This window comes from Tachyglossus aculeatus, chromosome 17, assembly GCF_015852505.1.
Source record: "Tachyglossus aculeatus isolate mTacAcu1 chromosome 17, mTacAcu1.pri, whole genome shotgun sequence".
NCBI lineage: Eukaryota > Metazoa > Chordata > Mammalia > Monotremata > Tachyglossidae > Tachyglossus > Tachyglossus aculeatus.
Window position 1 is genome coordinate 57,684,931 of NC_052082.1, and position 14,063 is coordinate 57,698,993.

At 52.3% G+C, this 14,063-nt stretch overlaps 1 protein-coding gene across 1 annotated transcript in view; it reads right to left on the bottom strand.

The window, feature by feature from the left end:
* CUX1 (cut like homeobox 1) overlaps nt 1-14,063 on the bottom strand; it is a 301,376-nt gene that overhangs the window by 69,267 nt on the left and 218,046 nt on the right. The window contains 2 exon segments of the mRNA XM_038759292.1: nt 1,455-1,559; nt 8,667-8,715. Coding sequence (XP_038615220.1) covers nt 1,455-1,559; nt 8,667-8,715 — 154 coding nt within the window.

Below are 14,063 nucleotides of genomic sequence, written 5' to 3' on the forward strand. Positions count from 1 at the left end.
TTGGGGTCCCAAGCTTTTGAGAAGCAGCATGGCTCAGTGGAAAGAGCACAGGCTTTCGAGTCAGAGGTCATGGGTTCAAATCTCAGCTCTGCCACTAGTCAGCTGTGTGACTTTGGGCAAGTCATTTCACTTCTCTGGGCCTCAGTTCCCTCATCTGTAAAATGGGGATGAAGACTGTGAGCCCCATGTGTGACAACCTGATCACCTTGTAACCTCCCTGGTGATAGAACAGTGCTTTGCACACAGTAAGCGCTTAATAAATGCCATTATTATTATTATTATTACTCTCTAAGGGTGGGACAGTTTCTCAGGAATCCGAGGGTACCGGAGATTCTTCAAAAGCAATTCAAGGTATCCTATAGTCATCTTCTGACCTGACCCAGATGGGACGCTCTTCCATCTTCCTTCACATGTGGAATTGCTTTCGTTGAAGCTCCACAGGGAGTCCCAGGGAACACTAGCGCAGAGTCTCCGGAAGGCAAAGGGGTCCGAGGCGATTGGGAAAGGATTCCCATTCCTGACTCTCACCCTGGAGCACCCGGCCTCCTCCAAATGCTCCTCCCCGTCAGGGCCGCCCTTTCCAGGTCTCAACATCGCCCATTCCACATCTGCCCGGCCACTGCCGTCGACCCTGGGACAACCTGCCAGACTCCGGCTTGGATTTCTCTTTCCGAAGACAAGGCCAAGATGGAGCGGCTCGAGCCCACAGACCCGTTCGCATCGGGGGACGCGGCCCCCGACACCCAAGGCCGATTCCAGCTGCCTGCCCGAGATGACCGGAGGCTTACTCGGCCTGACAGCCGGAGGGGCCCAGTTTCCCGCCATCCCTTTCCAGGCACGGGGATTCCGTCTGTATTTGAAAGCGCTGGCAAGAATCGGTGAGGGAGCCCAAGAGCAAGGGGCTTGTCGCTGATTCCAAAAGATTTTTCCCAACTGAAAGGCACATTCACTGGAGGAGAGACTCTCAAATTTCACTAGGGAAATGCTGTCACACCCTCAAATGTTCGACTAACGCGAGGCCCGGCCAGACCTGTGACAAATTCATCACTGTCAGCTGGTAGCCACTCGAGGGGTGCAGACGTTTGTCCCAGTGATGGTCATTCTGATGGTTCCCCTTCGGGCCACGGTGGCCTCCTGGTCGCACACCCACCCGGGCCCCGTGAGCTCCCTTCCATCGGCCCGGCAATGACCTTGGCAACCGCAGTCTCCTGGGAGACAGGAGCGGGGGCAGGGAGAGGCCCGGGGGTGTCCGTGAATGCCGAAGGCAGCTTTCCTCAATCCCAAAGCTTAGCGAATCCCAGCCCCTGGAAGCGGTTCTGATTCTGGGAGAAACTGGGGGCACCTTCCCCAACCAACCCAAATCCACAGCGTGGAAAGGAGACGGTGCTGGGGGCCCCAGACCGGGAGTCTTGGGGGGGTCAGGAGCCGACGAGAGCCAGGAAACATTCTCTCACCACGTCAGGTGCCTTCTGGATCTGGGTAGCCAGCTGGAGAGATTTGTTCGCCGAAAAAAGCTGCTCTCTTAAGGCCTCTGCCTCTCTCTGAGCCACCTCTGCCCTCTGAAGGAAATGAAAAGAGGCAAGGAGAGAGAGAGAGAGAGAGAGAGCAGGGAAGATAGAGAGTTCGGTTTAACAACTGACAATTATTACAAGAACATTCATCAATTCACGCCCGGCTGACTATAATTGATTTTCCTAAACACTCAGCCTAATAAATGCTAGAGAAAAAACCCAGAATGTGATGGATTTTTATTTTAAACAGTACAAGGAAGAAATAATTGAGCGATTATGACAGTAATTTAACGCTAGGAGCAAGGAATCCCCTGCTGATACTAATGCCGCGGCCCACTGAATTTCCCAGACTGAATAAATACAAGTGGAAATGGAGGCTTCTGATTCAATTTCTTTCTATTCTCTCACAGACCAAGGAGATTTTATTGCAGGACTACTCCCGAGAGTAATTCTCACGGGTAAACAGTGAATTAAAGACAGTCCGGCCATTCTCTCCCCCAAAACACGCACAATGCAGGGCTTGTCTTTCAGCCGAAAGCGTCTGCTGGGGATGCAGAGGGGGAAAGACGCCACACCTCGGGCAACGAGGCCGATTTATTCCAACATCTTTAACCCTTCGCCCAGCAGAGTTTGCCAACGCCAGGGGCCGATGACTCCCGTCGGCTGGGCCGACTTAGGGGGAGGAAGGGGAGCGGGACAAGACTCCAGAGGATCCTAGAAAAAGCCGGCCGGAGGCCGCGGAGACGCTCTGACCTCCTGGGTTTCGGGTTGGAAAGGAAACCGTGACTGGTACCGCTGTGGGAGAAGCCCCTCCCCCAGGGCACCCCATCTTCATTAACCGGTTGGCCTGCATCCCCGCTACGGCTCCCGAGGCGCGGAATTCCACGAGACAGGGCCGATCTGGTATCTGGAACGTGACCCAGTTAACGAGCAGAGGGTGCGGTGCGATCGGGGAATGGGAGCCCGACGGAGACACACCGTCCGTCGGGCCGCCTCCCGGCCGATGTCTGTTCGGACTCTGGGAAATACCGACGGGGGAAGCCGGGCCAGCCCCAGACGTCAGGGGAGCTGGACATATTTTAGCATCCACAGAAACAGACTGGGGAGATGTCAGTGTCTGGCAATAGTTGCTGTTGTGTCCCGGGCCGCAGGGGAAGCCAGAGGGACAGCCTTGAGTCCCCTGGTCGGCGGCCTCTCCGGTCGCCTCCGGGCCCCCGGGGTGCTGTCAGGGGGTCCTGCCTTCCTGCTCGCTTCCCTGCTTCCGTATATCCACCATCACCAGCCGTGTGACATCACCCTCAGCTTCCCACCGAGAGGAGCGAAGCTCCAGATGAAACTGCCCAGTGGGAAATCCCGGGGTGCGGCCGAGGCAGGCCCGAGCTGGCTGGCTCCCACCCGGTCATCCTGGGCCGGCAGGATTTCGGAAGATAGCCCCAGTTCCTCTTCTGAAAAAGAGCGCCCCGGGTCTCTTTCCTGAGTCTCTTTCCAGGTGTCTCCCATCCAAGACAGTTGCGTTACTGTTTCGTCACTCGGAAGCCTTCGTTCTGCTCGGCCCGGCCCGGCTCTCTGGCCCAGAATCCCCTCCTTTCTGCCATAAAAGTGGAGTATTTTGACATTTGTTCTTCCTGCCAGTATAATAACACTGCCCTGCCCAGGAGTGGAACGGAACCCGAGTCAACCACTAGGTCGTGACCTCAAAGCTGACTTGCTTTACAGAAAAAATGAAGGAAGAGAGAAAGGCTCCAAAGAACTAGCAACATGTTGAAAGTTGCTGGAACCCACAGCTGCCAGAATACAGCTGCTGCTGCTGCTGTTGCTGCTACCTCACGTTCCCAGGGAAAATGCCGCCTGGATATAAATCTGGCCCTCCCCTGCTCAGATGGGGCCTTTGGCTGGTCGGGGCGGCGGGGAGCCCTGAGGGATAGAAGGCGGATTCTCATTAGGTTCTGCTCCTGGGAGCTCTCCCAAGCGTCCCAGGCTGTCTCCTGGCCGCCCCACCCGCTTTCGGCACCTCTGAGCCGACTTGGAAGACTTGGTCTTGGACGCTTTGACCCGCTGGGATCCAAACCTCTCCCGCTTTCTGATGTCGACATTTCAACAACTTGTATTTCTCTTTGCCTCGTCCGAGTATCTCTGGCGGGAGGGAAACTGTCGAGGGAAAATTCATTGTAGCAGCGGAGCGGGTCGGTCCCGCAGCCCAGCTGGCCCTGGACTCCGGCCTTCTGGCCCTAACTGAACGTGACGCTGCCCGGGGACGACGAAAGACGATGGGGAATGACCAGAATGGACACCTGAGGCCAGGGACCCATCATCCCGCAGCCGCTGTGATTCTTCAGGACCGCCGGGCTGAGTTATAATCGGGCCATGGCTACCTGCTGTGCTCTTGGGCTCCTTAACAGGCCCGCCCTGTTCTCCGGGCAGACCGAATGGGCCGACTTTAGGAGCCCTGAGCAGCAGGAGGAGGTTGGGTTTCAGGGCTCGATGCCTGCGTTCTCTTGCTTACGCTCCGCATCTCGGCGGGCAACGTGACACACCCCAGCTCTGTTGGAGGCTGGAGAAAGCAACGGCTGGCTTTGACGGTGTGGCCGCAGTGTGAACGTGTGTGTGTGTGTGTGTGTGTGTGTGTGTGTGTGTGACTATGTGAGCTAACTACATCTATCCATCAGCTTCAACCCACCGGAAGGTCAGGATTCCAAACCCACTTCCCCTGACCAGGCCCCGGCCTCGGGCGATGCTCTTCTCTCTCTTCCGAGTGGCGTGGGACTTCTTCTGACGCTGGCCCTTCTGGCTCGAGCTGAGCTTTGCTTTCCCACAGCAGCCTCGGTGGGCAGGGCTGTCCCCCAACTCCCTCGGGGGTCTCGGCTCAGGACAACGGAGCTGGTTCCCAGAAGGCCGAAGGCTTATGGGCGGCCCAGCTTTCTATCGGCACCAGTGTTCACAGTTCGCGCCTCGTATGATTCTCCCTTTCCTGTCTTTAACATGCATGCAGCCGTGTACATACTTGGGTGTGCCCAAGTACCCAAGACGGGGAATGGCCCAGAAGCCTTCCACAGACCAGCAGGTGCAGAGCGGAGGAAGGTGATCAGCTGAGTCCTGAGAGGAAGCCAATATGCATTTAGAGTACGAGAGAGCTCCTCGAGGCACCGGGTGCGATTCAGTATGATTTTTCAGCCCAAAGTTGCATCGTTTCTCAGTCGATCGACACACTGCCAGGCTCAGAACCCTTACTGCTCCTAACCAAGTTGGTGAGTGTTAAAACGTGAGCCTTCCAGTGGAATGAGCAGGTGGAAATGAGCGGCCCCATTAATCGAGGCCGCAGCATGTTGGTGGGGTGAACTCGGCGATGCTCTCTCCGCAGAATATCTCGATGAAGGGCCTCGGGCGAGAACGATGTTATATGCCAATGAAGGATAAAATTGCCTCTCTGGGGGAGGTCCCCAGATAAGGAAGGTGGGAGATTTTGAGGCCCAGTCCTGTCTCTCTCAGGGCCTGTTCTGCTGTCCCTGAATCGGGCCTGCTCCTCCCCGAGGGTCTGTTGGGGGCCAGGAGACACATATTCCACCCCAAAGAATGTCCTCTATCCAGACCCCCCCTCTTCCTCTTGTCCTCCAGGTAGGGCTGGGTCTTATATTGTCCCTGGATGCTTGAAGCTCCGAATCCAAATCGGCTCTGCCTTTTCCCCATTCATTCCCCCAATAATAACAATAACAATTGTGATAACTGTGGACTTGTTAAGTGCTTTTAAGCACTATTCATCAAGCACTGAATTAAGCGCCGGGATAGATGCAAGGCGAGCATATCAGGCAGAGACTCTGCCCCACGTGGGACTCACGGTCTAAGGAGGAGGGAGAACGGGAATTGGAGCCTCGTTTTACAGATGGGGAAACAGAGGCAACGAGACGTTAAGGGACTTGCCCCAAGTCGTACAGCAGGAGAGTGGCAGAGCTGGGATTAGAATCTGGGCCTCTTGGCTTCCAGGTGTGGACTCTTTCCACTAGGCATTTCCCAATGCCAACCTCCCGGCCTGCTTACTAAACCACCGATCCAACAGGATATGAAATCACCTACGTCTGGTCAAAACTGTAGGTCTTTAGGTCTTCCTCTTTAATTATTAATTACGGCATCACCCGTGAAGGGCTTACCGTGCACCAGCCACTGTTCTAAGCGCTGGGGTAGGTAGATAACAAGTTAATCATCTTGGACACAGTCTCTGTCCCATACGGGGCTTGCAGTCTAAGTAGGAGGGAGTAGGGCCGAACCCCCATTTTACAGATGAGAAAACTGAGGGACAGAGAAGTGAAGTGACTTGTCCAAGGTCACACAGCCGACAAATGGAGGAGCTGGGATTAGAACCCGGGTCCTTCTCACTCCCAGGTCCAAGAACAGAACAGAGCCCTTCTCCTGGATCTGAATGAACTGATGACTCTTTGCTGTCCGATTAACTGACCCCGATCCTGGGCAAGGATCAGTGCTTATAAGAGTGCCAGTGTTTAGAAAAGTGCTTGACAAATGGTAAGCGCTTAACAAATGCCATCGTCATCATCATCACCATATCTATTTCTAGACTGTGAGCCCGCTGTTGGCTAGGGACTGTCTCTATATGTTGCCAACTTGCACTTCCTAAGCGCTTAGTCCAGTGCTCTGCACACAGTAAGCGCTCAATAAATACGATTGAATGAATGAATGAATCTATTACTTTGTTGCCCTTCCCCAAGGACAAAGGGCCTTGTGGAACTGAACTGGCTCCGCAGACTCTATTAATTGTGGAATTTGCTAAGCACTTTCGATGGGCCCAGTGCTGTAATAAGCGTGGGGGTAGATACAAGATCAGGTTAGAGAGTCTCCCTCATGGGACTCACAGTCCATGGAGGAGGAAAGACAGGTATTGAATCCCCATCCTCCCCTCCCCACCTGTACATATGTTTGTACATATTACTCTATTTTACTTGTACATATGTACTATTCTATTTCTTTTATTTTGTTAATGTTTTGTTTTGTTGTCTGTCTCCCCCTTCTAGACTGTGAACCCGCTGTTGGGAAGGGACCGTCTCTATATGTTGCCAACTTGGATTTCCCAAGCGCTTAGTCCAGTGCTCTGCACACAGTAAGCGCTCAATAAATACGATTGAATGACTGAATTAGAACCCAGGTCCTCTGACTCCCAAGCCTGGAATCTTTCCTGCAGGATTCTCTGATTCTCTATGGGTTCATCACCTCAAAGAAGGCTGCTGTTCTTTCCTCCTAGCCCCTGGCACGGACGTGAGGAGGGTCAGTGGCGCTTTTTTCTTAATGGTATTTGTTAAGTGCTTACTATTTGCCAGGCGCTGTACTAAGCGCCGGGGTAGATACAAACTAATCAGATTGGACACGGTCCATGCCCACATGGGACTCCCAGTCTTAATCCCCATTTTACAGATGAGGGAACAGAAGCCCAGAAGAGTGAAGTGACCTGCCCAAGGTCATACAGCACAAATGTAGCAGAGCTGGGATTAGAAATCAGGTCATTTTTTAAATTTATGGCATTTGTTAAGCCCTTACTATGTGCCAGACGCAATACTAAGTGCTGGGGTATAGATACAAGCTAGTCAGGTTGCATACAGTCCCTGTCCCGCATGGGGCTCATAGTCTTAATCCCCATTTTGCAGATGAGGGAACCGAGGCTCAGAGAATGCTAATAATAATGATGACGATGGCATCTGTTAGGCGCTTACTATGTGCCAAGCACTGTCCTAAGCGCTGGGGTAGATACAAGGTAATGAGGTTGTCCCACGTGGGGCTCACGGTTTTCATCCCCAATTTACAGATGAGGTCACTGAGGCCCAGAGAAGCGAAGCGACTTGCCCAAAGTCACTGAGCAGGCAAGTGGGAGAGCCAGGATTAGAACCCAGGCCCGTGCTCTAACCATGCTCTTTCTACTAAGCCACACTGCTACTCTAATGCAAAGGACTGGCTCCTACAGACGGCTCTAGCTCTGTGCTAGCCCCGGGACACTCGATGGGCAAGCAGAGACCCCACCCCACCACACTGCTGGGACTCTGATGGAAAAGTTCCTGGTGGACGAGGAGAAAAAAAACCCTTGGAGAAGAGTGATAAAACCAAGCGCTCACCCACTACAGGCTATCTGAAATCCCGCCAGCCCAAACAGCCTAGTGCTCGCCCTGCTAAAACCACAACTCCTCCAGGAAGCCTTCCCGTCTCACCTATTTCCCCACCACCCTCCCTCCCGCGTCACTCTCTGATTCCTCCAGGAGGCCTTCCCAGACTGAGCCCCTTCCTTCCTCTCCCCGTCTCCCTCTCCATCCTCCCCATCTTACCTCCTTCCCTTCCCCACAGCACCTGGATATATGTATATAGTTTGTACATATTTATTACTCTATTTATTTATTTTACTTGTACATATCTATTCTATTTATTTTATTTTGTTAGTATGTTTGGTTTTGTTCTCTGCCTCCCCCTTTTAGACTGTGAGCCCACTGTTGGGTAGGGACTGTCTCTATATGTTGCCAATTTGTACTTCCCAAGCGCTTAGTACAGTGCTCTGCACATAGTAAGCGCTCAATAAATACGATTGATGATGATGATGATGATTCTCCCCTCGCCCCCAGCACTTATGTCCACATCCTTATACGTGCTGCTCTTCCCCTTCTAGACTGTGAGCCCGTTGTTGGGTAGGGACCGCCTCTATATGTTGCCAACTTGTACTTCCCAGGCGCTTAGTCCAGTGCTCTGCACACAGCAAGCGCTCAATAAATACGACTGAATGAATGCTTCCCGTGTCTGTAATCTATTTTACAGTCGGTCTCCCCCACTGGACTGTAAAGCTCCTTGAGGGCAGGGATTGCGCCTGGCAACGCTGCTGTACTGTCTTCGCCTAAGCGCTCAGTTCAGTGCTTGGCATACAGTAAGCGCTTAATAAATACCACTGACGATGGGTTGAAATTGCTGAGAAAAGGAAAATGCCATCCATGGCTTTTCCAGGAATTATTTTACCTCTTACGACACCAGAACAGACCCAACTTAGCTTGCTGGGCTCCGAAGAGACAGACTCTCCTTTCCCCCACCCTCACCCGCCGTTCCCTCTCCCACCCGGGGGAAAGAGAAATGAGCGGCAGCGGATCTGGGAGTTTTACGTCTTGGATCTGCGGAAGAGCCTACCTGATTTGCTCTTTCTAGGTCCGTCATGATCATTTCAATTTCGTCAGCCCTGGAGAGAGGAGGAGAAGACCCCATTAGGAAGCAATAAAAGCTGCCTGAGGGAAGGAGGTTAAGCGGTTGGGGATTCAGCAGGTTCCAACTGATGTTTCCTCAGCGTATGCCGATTAACCGCTGCTGGGCCATAGCGCTGAAGGCTGGGTGTGTGTTTGTGTGTCTGTGTGTAAGACAGGGAGTGGCTGTCTTACCGTGACATCTTTTTGTTCTTCACTGGGTGCGGGGGGGTAGGAGGAGGGAAGCTGTGCCCCCCGCAAGAAATCTTTTTGCTCTTTATTGGGACTGGGAGACTCTTGGAGGGAGGGAGAGAGAGAGGATGCGTGTGTATGTGTGTGCATGGCTTTCTTCCTGTGATGTCTTCTGGCTCTTTATCAGGCCTGTAGGATTCCTGCTCTGAAAATACGGAGACAAACACTGACCCCGTACTCCACGGGGCCAGAACATAGTTTTTGGACATTCAAAACCACCAGTGAGAAAAGCGACAGAGAGAGAAGGGGGGCAGCAAGAAAGGGGAGAGGGAGAAGAAGGGACGGTGAGGGAGAGAGAGATTGATAAAGAGATAAATACCCCTTGGACTGTGAACTCTGCAGGGGTAGGGACTGATTCTCTTGTATCTACCCTGGAGCTCAGTATGGTGCTTAGCACATAGATAGTTCTTAACACATACTCCAATTATTATTCTTATCCTGGCCTGGCAGGCAATGAGCAGGCAATGATCAATAACCTTCGGTGTTGGGAGGTCCCGGCACTGAAGGCCCCAGGACTGCCGATCAATGGGATACCCTGGGCTTCAGGAGGTCCAAGGCAGGATGGTGTCCCCATCCCTGAAGCAGAACCAGGACAAAGGAATGAATCAAAGATGTGGAAAACTGGAGGACAGAGACACTCCCGAGACCCTGGGGGTTCTTACAGCTTGGCCATCTCTGTCTACGGCCCCTCCAACAGTGGGACGGGCATCTGGCAGAGCGCCCCGAGTCCTGGATCGGATGGACCGAGGGGCTGACCATCAGTTGGCAAGGGCCCACGCTCTAATCTCGAGAAAGCCCGGCTCCCACGGCTTTCTGTGCCGCCCTTTCCCCGGCTCTGGAAGCTTTAGGGATGAGTGGGGATCCCACCCCCACCCCTGCTCCCAACCTGGGCGTGGGGGCGGTGGGCCCCCTCGCCATCCGAAACAGAAGCGGGCTTTTTCAGTCGCGTCTGAGGAAAAAAAAAAAGCCTGTTCCAGCTTGTACGGCGACGACATCGTGCCACGGGGCTATTTTGGGAAGACTTTAGAACGAAAGCGGCGGTCTCTGGAGTGAGGTAGGTCCCAGAACACCGAGGAGATCGGCGGGAACGCCCACCACGCAGTGTCAAGGCGAAGGGGACGGGATGGGACCGAAGGGGACTGAGGGAGGGAAATGTGGAACTGCCACACAAATGACGGTGTCATTACCAAATTAAACTTTCAGGCTCTTACAGGAAAACTGAGCGGCAATATAAAAGATATTCTAATGACTCTGGAGGGGAAAATCATCAGAAGACACTAAGTGTCTGAAACACAATGCGAGAAAGTAATTAGCAGTCGAAGGAGAGACGGGGCTGACGGGGGGCCTGGGGCGAGACTGCGTGGGAGGGTGCCAGAGTTGTTCTGAGGTGAGCTTGCCGACTTGCCTAACAAAGTTTGAAGGGAGGGCTGTGTGGCCCAGTGAGGAGAGCCTGGGGCTGGGAATCACGAGAGCCTGGCCGATCCCAGCTCGGCCTCTGGCCCGCTGGGTGGTTCCAGTCGGGCCACGTTCAGGGGTTCAGTTTTCTCATCTGGAAAATGGGGATGAGTTCTTGGCTCTCCCTCCCTCCGGGCTCCGGGATGGGGCCTGTGTCCAATCCGGGCCCCTTGCACCTCCCCCTTAACGTCTCCGGGCCTCAGTTCCCTCATCTGAGAAATGGGGATTCAATACCTGTTTTCCCTCCTGCTTAGACTGTGAGCCCCAGTTGGGACCTCAGCACTTAGTACAGTGCTTGGCCAGTGCTTAACAAAAACCACATTTACAACTGTTATTATTAGTCCTTGGCAGATAGTAAGCGCTGAATTAATTCCATAATCAAGTGTTACAGATACCATTTCAAGCCCTTCAGCCTCCTGATTCTAGACTGTGAGCCCACTGTCGGGTAGGGACTGTCTTTATATGTTGCCAACTTGTACTTCCCAAGCGCTTAGTACAGTGCTCTGCACACAGTAAGCGCTCAATAAATACGATTGATGATGATGATGATGTTGCCAACTTGTACTTCCCAAGCACTTAGTACAGTGCTCTGCACACAGGTGCTCAATAAATATGAATGAATGAATGAATGATTCCTTCAGCACTCTGATTCTCACCCCAGCTCCACAGCATTTAATCAATCGTATTCAGTGAGAACTTAGAACAATATAACTGACACACTCCCTGCCCACAGTGACTTTACAGTCTAGTGGGGGAGAAAAAAGTGAATATAAATAAATAAATTACGGATGTCTACATAAGTGCTGTGAGGCTGGGGTCAGTAAAGGGAGCAAGTCAGGGTGACGCAGAAAGGAGTGGGAAAAGAGGAAGTGAGGGCTTAGTCAGGGAAGCCCTCTGGGAGGAGATGGGCCTTCAATAAGTCATTGTCGGATATAATAATGATGGTATTTGTTAAGCGCTTGGTACTCGAGAAGCAGCGTGGCTCAGTGGAAAGAGCCCGGGCTTGGAGTCGGAGGTCATGGGTTCAAACCCCGGCTCCGCCAATTGTCAGCTGGGTGACTTTGGGCAAGTCACTTCACTTCTCCGGGCCTCAGATACCTCGTCTGTAAAATGGGGATTAAGACTGTGAGCCCCTGGTGAGACAACTTGATCACCCTGAAACCTCCCCAGCGCTTAGAACAGTGCTTTGCACATAGTAAGCGCTTAATAAATGCCATCATCATTATAATTACTCAAGTCCATAATACTCTGCCATTTCCCCATTTATTTATATCATTTATTTTAATATCGGCTCCCCCCTTTCAGAGTCTGTGCTCCTTGTGGGTAGAAAACACGTCTACCGATTCTGTTGTATTGTCTCTCCTAAGTCCTTAGTACAGTGCTCTATGCACAATGAACAGTCAATAATAATAAGAAGAATGATGGCATTTGTTAAGTGCTTACTATGGGCCAGGCACTGTTCTAAGCACTGGGGTAGATACGAGGTTATCAGGTTGTTCCACGTGGGGCTCACAGTCTTAATCCCCATTTTACAGATGAGGTGACTGAGGTACGGAGAAGTGAAGCAGCTTGCCTAAGGTCACAAAGGATTAGAACCCACGTCCTGTGACTCCCAAGTGATTGATTGATTGTCCTTCAATGAATGCCATGGGAAAAGAGCAGGGAAATAGGGAGCCCAGAAAACCAGGATCTAGTCTCGCCTCTGTCCCCGGTTTTCTGGGTGACTGCAGGCAAGCCGCTTAATCTCTCTGGGCCTCGTTCTCCTCATCTGGAAAAGGGGCTAATAATATCGGCCTCTTCCTACCTCAAACGGTGCTGTAAGGCTGAAAAACGAAATCATTAATGTGGAAGCGCTTTGGAAAAACCTAAGTGCTGGACAAATCTAAGATGCCGTTATCATCATAGCATGAAGCAGCGTGGCTCAGTGGAAAGAGCCCGGGCTTTGGAGTCAGAGGTCATGGGTTCAAATCCCGGCCCCGCCAACTGTCTCCTGGGTGACTTTGGGCAAGTCACTTCACTTCTCTGTGCCTCAAATACCTCATCTGTAAAATGGGGATGAAGACTGTGAGCCCCACCGTGGGACAACCTGATAATAATAATAATGATGATGGAATTTATTAAGCACTTACTGTGTGCAAAGCACTGTTCTAAGCGCTGGGGCGGTTACAAGGTGATCAGGTTATCCCTCGTGGGGCTCACAGTCTTAACCCCCATTTTACAGATGAGGGAACTGGGGCCCAGAGAAGTGAAGTGACTTGCCCAAAGTCACACAGCTGACTAGTGGCAGAGGTAGGATTTGAACCCATGACCTCTTGTCCCCTTTTAGACTGTGAGCCCACTGTTGGGTAGCAGCGTGGCTCAGTGGAAAAGAGCACGGGCTTTGGAGTCGGAGGTCATGGGTTCAAATCCCCGCTCCGCCAATTGTCAGCTGTGTGACTTTGGGCAAGTCACTTCACTTCTCTGTGCCTCAGTTACCTCATTTGGAAAATGGGGATTGTGACTGTGAGCCCCCCGCGGGACAACCTGATCACCTTGTAACCTCCCCAGTGCTTAGAACAGTGCTTTACACATAGTAAGCGCTTAATAAATGCCATCATCATCATCATTAGGGACTGTCTCTATATGTTGCCAACTTGTACTTCCCAAGCGCTTAGTCCAGTGCTCTGCACACAGTAAGCGCTCAATAAATACGATTGATGATGATGATGAAGTGACTTGCCCAAAGTCACACAGCTGACAAGTGGCAGAGGTGGGATTTGAACCCATGACCTCTTGTCCCCTTTTAGACTGTGAGCCCACTGTCTCTATATGTTGCCAACTTGTACTTCCCAAGCGCTGAGTCCAGTGCTCTGCACACAGTAAGCGCTCAATAAATACGATTGATGATAATGATGATGGTGCTCTGCACACAGTAAGTGCTCAATAAATACGACTGATTGATTGACTGACTGATTGATTAACCTCCCCAGCGCTTAGAACAGTGCACATAGTAAGCGCTTACTAAATGCCATTATTATTATTATTCTCATCATCAGGGCACGGGCCTCCTACCTCTACTGTATTGTGCTCTCCCAAGCTCTTGGTACAGTGCTCTCTCTGCCCACGGTAAGTGTTCAATAAATACAGTTGACTGACTGATTGATGTAGCCCTGTTCCTGATGACCCATCATCATCATCAATCGCATTTATTGAGCGCTTATTGAGCACCCATCTCTAGGAGGCTAACATTCCGAGCAGCCTAGACAGGAGAGAAATCCCTTCCCGCTGCTCCTCCAAGACATATCCCTGCCCCGCCATCTTCAAAGCCCTCCTCAAACGCCGTTTCTCCCACCTGCCCCCGCCACCGCCCCCGTCGCTACCATCTCTACAAGAGTCTCCTCGTCCCGTCCAGGGAACGGGGGAATCCCACGCGCCAGCGAAGAGGGGTCTTGGGGGGAATGCCTGGAGCCGATCCAGTCAAACAGGAAGCGGCCATTTTGGAAGTTGGATGCAATCCCCGGAAATGAGCGTCCGGTTCTCTGGAATGGACGTGCTCTCCGTTCTGGTCAGGTTCCCATTTGTTACCAAGCAACGGCTCGACGGACCAAAATATGCCCGGGGAGAGGAAACAATTGCCTTTGAGCGTGAAGTGCTCCGCGCA